This window comes from Bombina bombina, chromosome 1, assembly GCF_027579735.1.
Source record: "Bombina bombina isolate aBomBom1 chromosome 1, aBomBom1.pri, whole genome shotgun sequence".
NCBI classification, from domain to species: domain Eukaryota; kingdom Metazoa; phylum Chordata; class Amphibia; order Anura; family Bombinatoridae; genus Bombina; species Bombina bombina.
In genome coordinates, this window is record NC_069499.1 from 546,932,232 (window position 1) to 546,938,231 (window position 6,000).

At 43.3% G+C, this 6,000-nt stretch overlaps 1 protein-coding gene across 1 annotated transcript in view; it reads right to left on the minus strand.

Annotated features, from left to right (window-relative positions):
• Positions 1 to 2,083, minus strand: part of NOP58 (NOP58 ribonucleoprotein) — a 57,718-nt gene extending 55,635 nt beyond the window's left edge. Inside the window, exon 1 of the mRNA XM_053698686.1 lies at positions 1,939 to 2,083. Coding sequence (XP_053554661.1) covers positions 1,939 to 1,983 — 45 coding nt within the window. The 5' untranslated portion in view covers positions 1,984 to 2,083. The remainder of the gene's footprint in view (positions 1 to 1,938) is intronic.
• Between the last annotated feature and the right edge of the window lie 3,917 nt (positions 2,084 to 6,000).

Here is a 6,000-nt window from a genome sequence, read left to right on the forward strand (position 1 = left end):
GCACTACAAGGCAGGAAATAATGCTGTCATCTAAAAGCTATTGCAAATAGATACAATTCTTGCAAAACTGCTGCCATATAGTTCTCCAGACATGCATACTCCTGAGTTGACGTCCCTGCTTCACAACAAAAGATACCAAAAGAACAAAGAATATGTAATAGAAGTAAATTAGAATGTTGTTAATCATTAAAGAAAAGAAATTGAGTTTTATGGCCTTACATTTTTGCTAAACTCAAATTATTCTTAGCAAAAACATTTGAATTTTTTTGTATGGCTTTCAATTTTAAAGAAGTTAAAGGGATATTAAAACCACTTTTTTTCCACAGGATTCAGATAGAGCAGCAATTTTAAGCAACTTTCTAATGCACACCTATTATCATTTTTTTCTTTGTTCTCTTGGTATCTTTATTTGAAAAAGTAGGAATGTAAGCTTAGGAGCCGGACCATTTTCGTTTGAGCACCATGGGTAGCTCTTGCTGATCAGTGGCTACATTTAGACACCAAATAAGCAAGCGCTACCAAGGTGCTGAACCAATAATGGGCCGGTGTTCTGATATATTAGCTAATTCCATGACTTCTGGTGACGTGGAATCACACGTGTGATCGCAGATTCCTTCACTACGCATGCGCTTTATCGCATCAACCCTATTCTCCAGCGCATCACCACATTCCAAATGCTGCAGCTGTCAGATCAACCAAATCTGACCAAAAAGTTACTCACTGTGTATGCACTGCACCACAGAAGCTAACCTCTACAACAGAACTGCTTGCTAACCACACATATATACGATGTACTGTACAATGCATCCATCCCAAGTGAACCTTGGGAATTGAGGTTTACAAGTGGGGGCTTAACCTTCCTCGAACCACCCAGACGGATGCAAAAAAGATAGTGAAGATGGGGGGAATAAGTGAATAGTATATATGTATAATGCGGCGACTCGAAGCGCATGCGCACTGAGGGAATTTGCAGTGAGACAGCTGACTCCATGTCACCAGAAGTAACGGAATTGGCTGATATGCCAGAACAGGGATGGGGAACCTTGGCCCTCCTGATGTTTCAGAACTACATTATCCATGATGCTTAGACACTCTGAAGTCCAGTTGAGCATCATGGGAAATGTAGTTCTGAAACATCTAGAGGGCCAAGGTTCCCCATCCTTGTGCCAGAAAACAAGCTCCTAAGCTTACATTCCTGCTTTTTCAAATAAAGATACGAAAAGAACAAAGAAAAAAAATTGATCATAGGAGAAAATTAGAAAGTTGCTTAAAATCTCATGCTCTATCTGAACCATAAAAAAAGAAAAAAAAATGGGTTTTTTATCCCAATAATTTAACGAAATTCAATTATGTAAATTAAATTAATCAAATACGTGCATATATAGAATATCGACACAGCATTCGTTTGTAAGCATATTATATACAAGCCATTAATCGCAAAATATATGACTGTTGTAAACTTGAAACGTAATCAATGAAAAGTATTGGGTGATTTACTTGATCTCTTTTGCTGTGGCCAATTTCGAAAATATATAAAACGAGTTACTCCAATGATCAAGCGATCACTGGGCAGAATGTTGCAAGATCTGGCTTCTGAAAGCTGCATTTTAAAGAAGTACAACATTTTTTATAAATATATAGACTGACAAAGCAAAGTGGTGCATTCTTATTTTATTCTATGCCTAACTAAACATTCATGTTATTCGCAAAAGACGAGATACGATTAGTTTTTTGTTTGTTTTTGCTGTGATTGCCGATCATCCCTTTGCCACACTAGTGCAAATATGTGGATGTCTTAAAAGCTATAGCACATTCAGCCTCTTGCAAGTCCAGATGTATGCGACGGCCCAGATACACGATCTAAGCCACGTGTGTCACCTCTACCCCCCGTATCTGAGTTGTGCAGTTGCGATCATCTCACCAGTATGGTTTTCTCACCTTAAATATAGCGTATCCAGCCGCTGTCTCAAATAGAACCAACATGACTGCACCCCACGGTGGTCCCTCAACCGGCGGCGACACGAAACTCCTCAATAACCCCCAACACGTGCGATCGCCAACGCTACCAAGTATGCGCACAGCAAGAAAGTACGTCTGACTACTTCCGCTAAGTCACTTCCTCTATGGAGCACGCGTTCTGTTTCTGTACAATTGAGAGTGCGCATGCACATTTTGATAAGCGCAGCGATTTAGCGATTAGCGTTTCTTTTTTTATTATTTATATATATACTGTATATACATCTGTTGGTTGTATGATTATGATAAAGTTGATCGCAAGAGCTATTTAATCACTTCACATGCCATTTGCTCATATGGGTAAAATCTTAGTTTAGCGTTTTAAATTATTTTCTCGGCCATATCTCATTATTTTCCTACATGAGGGCTACCAACAATGCTACAATGTTTGTGTCTCCAGGAACAAAAATGGGAGCCATATTTTGGGGTATAAAGTCCCTGTTTTCCCCATAGACTTTCCCCAGCCAGCTCTGCTCACCTACTATTTTTAAAGTCTGTGTTTGTGTCTGTCACTTTAATAATGGGTGCCCTTTTAAGGCTGTGTGCATTTGGGTGTGCTTAAAAGCCTGTGTGCCTGCCCCTTAAAGATTGTGCATGGTGTGAGATGTTCTTTTAAGGCTGTGTGCATTGCGTGTGGATGTATACTGTTATCGTTCCCTTTAAGACTGTGCGTGTGGTATCTTTACCCACTAAAGGTTGTGTGCCTGCCCCTTTAAGACTGAGCAGGCGGTGAGCTGCCCTTTAAGGCTGCGCTAGGTGTGAGTTGTTCCTTTAACACTGTGTGGTTATGGTGCAAGTTGTCCTTTTAAATGCTGTGCACGTGGCCCTGCCCCTTTAAGACAGAGCGTTTGGATGCATACTATCGCTCCCTTTAAAAGTTTAACCACTAAAGGTTGTGTGTGCCTGTACCTTAAAGACTGTGTACGCAGATGCTGAGCTGCCCTTTAAGGTTGCGCTGCGTGAACATTATGGTGATCTGTCCCTTTTAGGCTGTATGCGTGTGGTGCAAGTTGTCCTTTTAAAGGCTGAGAGTGCTCTGTGTGTTCGTGTGCATGCACGTGCCACTGTCCCGTTAAGACAGAGCGTCCCTTTAAGGATGCGTGCATCACATGGGGATGCATACTATCGCTCCCTTTAAAACTGTGCGTGTAAACTCACTAAAAGGTTGTGTGTGCCTACCCCTTTAAGACTGTGAGCAGGTGCCGAGCTGCCCTTTAAGGTTGCGCTGCGTGCACGTTACGGTGATCTGTCCCTTTAAGGCTCTGTGCGCATGCGTTGAGCTGCCCTTTAAGGTTGTGCTGCATGCACATTATGGTGATCTGTCCCTTTAAGGCTCTGTGCGCAGGTGTCGAGCTGCCCTTTAAGTTTGGGCTGCGTCCACATTACGGTGATCTGTCCCTTTAAGGCTCTGTGCGCAGGCGTTGAGCTGCCCTTTAAGGTTGTGCTGCGTGCACATTATGGTGATCTGTCCCTTTAAGGCTCTGCGCAGGTGTCGAGCTGCCCTTTAAGGTTGGGCTGCGTCCACATTACGGTGATCTGTCCCTTTAAGGCTCTGTGCGCAGGTGTTGAGTTGCCCTTTAAGGTTGTGCTGCGTGCACATTATGGTGATCTGTCTCTTTAAGGCTCTGTGCGCAGGTGTCGAGCTGCCCTTTAAAGTTGCGCTGCGTGCACATTACGGTGATCTGTCCCTTTAAGGCTCTGTGCGCAGGTGTTGAGCTGCCCTTTAAGATTGCGCTGCGTGCACATTATGGTGATCTGTCCCTTTTAAGGCTGTGTGCGCAGGTGTCGAGCTGCCCTTTAAGGTTGGGCTGCGTCCACATTACGGTGATCTGTCCCTTTAAGGCTCTGTGCGCAGGTGTTGAGCTGCCCTTTAAGGTTGCGCTGCGTGCACATTATGGTGATCTGTCTCTTTAAGGCTCTGTGCGCAGGTGTCGAGCTGCCCTTTAAGGTTGCGCTGCATGCACATTACGGTGATCTGTCCCTTTAAGGCTCTGTGCGCAGGTGTCGAGCTGCCCTTTAAGGCTGCGCTGCATCCACATTACGGTGATTTGTCCCTTTAAGGCTCTGTGCGCAGGTGTGGAGCTGCCCTTTAAGGTTGTTCTGCGTGCACATTACGGTGATCTGTCCCTTTAAGGCTGTGTGCGCAGGTGTCGAGCTACCCTTTAAGGTTGCGCTGCATCCACATTACGGTGATCTGTCCCTTTAAGGCTCTGTGCGCAGGTGTCGAGCTGCCCTTTAAGGTTACGCTGCGTCCACATTATGGTGATCTATCCCTTTAAGGCTCTGTGCACAGGTGTCGAGCTGCTTAAGGTTGCGCTGCGTGCACATTAAGGTGATCTGTCCCTTTAAGGCTCTGTGCGCAGGCGTCGAGCTGCCCTTTAAGGCTGCGCTGCATGAACATTACTGCAATCTGTCCCTTTAAGTCTGTGTGCGTGTGGTGCTAGTTGACCCTTTCAAGGCTGTGTGGTTTTTTGTCTTTCCCTTTAAGACTGTGTGACCAGGTGCTATCCTGCCCTTTAAAGGGATACTAACCCCAAATTTTTTATTTCATGATTCAGATAGAGCATGCAATTTTAAGCAACTTTCTAATTTACTCCTATTATCAATTTTCTTTGTTCTCATGTTATCTTGATTTGAAAAGCAGTAATGAAAGGTTAGGAGCCGGCCCATTTTTTGTTCAGCACCTGGGTAGCGCTTGCTAATTGGTTTGCTACATTTAGCCACAAATCAGCAAGTGCTACCCAGGTGCTGAACAAAAAATGGGCTGGCTCTAAAGCTCACCGTACTGTTTTTTCAAATCAAGATAGTATGAGAACAAAGAAAAATTGATAATAGGAGTAAATTAGAAAGTTGCTTAAAATCTATGGCCTAGATTTGGAGTTTGGCGTTAGCCGTGAAAACCAGCGTTAGAGGCTCTTAACGCTGGTTTTAGGCTACCTCCGGTATTTGGAGTCACTCAAAATAGGGTCTAACGCTCACTTTTCAGCCGCGACTTTTCCATACCGCAGATCCCCTTACGTAAATTGCGTATCCTATCTTTTCAATGGGATTTTTATAACTCCGGTATTTAGAGTTGTGTCTGAAGTGAGCGTTAGAATTCTAACGACAAAACTCCAGCCGCAGAAAAAAGTCAGTAGTTAAGAGCTTTCTGGGCTAACGCCGGTTCATAAAGCTCTTAACTACTGTACTCTAAAGTACACTAACACCCATAAACTACCTATGTACCCCTAAACCGAGGTCCCCCCACATCGCCGCCACTCGATTAAATTTTTTTAACCCCTAATCTGCCGACCGCCACCTATGTTATACTTATGTACCCCTAATCTGCTGCCCCTAACACCGCCGACGCCTATATTATATTTATTAACCCCTAACCTGCCCCCCACAACGTCGCAGCCAGCTACCTACAATAATTAACCCCTAATCTGCCGACCGCAAAGCGCCGCCACCTACGTTATACTTATGTACCCCTAATCTGCTGCCCCTAACACCGCCGACGCCTATATTATATTTATTAACCCCTAATCTGCCCCCCTCAACGTCGCCTCCACCTGCCTACACTTATTAACCCCTAATCTGCCGAGCGGACCGCACCGCTACTATTATAAAGTTATTAACCCCTAATCCGCCTCACTAACCCTATAATAAATAGTATTAACCCCTAATCTGCCCTCCCTAACATCGCCGACACCTAACTTCAAACATTAACCCCTAATCTGCCGACTGGAGCTCACCGCTATTCTAATAAATGTATTAACCCCTAAAGCTAAGTCTAACCCTAACACTAACACCCCCTAAATTAAATATAATTTTAATCTAACAAAATTAATTAACTCTTATTAAATAAATTATTCCTATTTAAAGCTAAATACTTACATGTAAAATAAATCCTAATATAGCTACAATATAAATTATAATTATATTATAGCTATTTTAGGATTAATATTTATTTTACAGGTAACTTTGTATTTATTTTAACCAGGT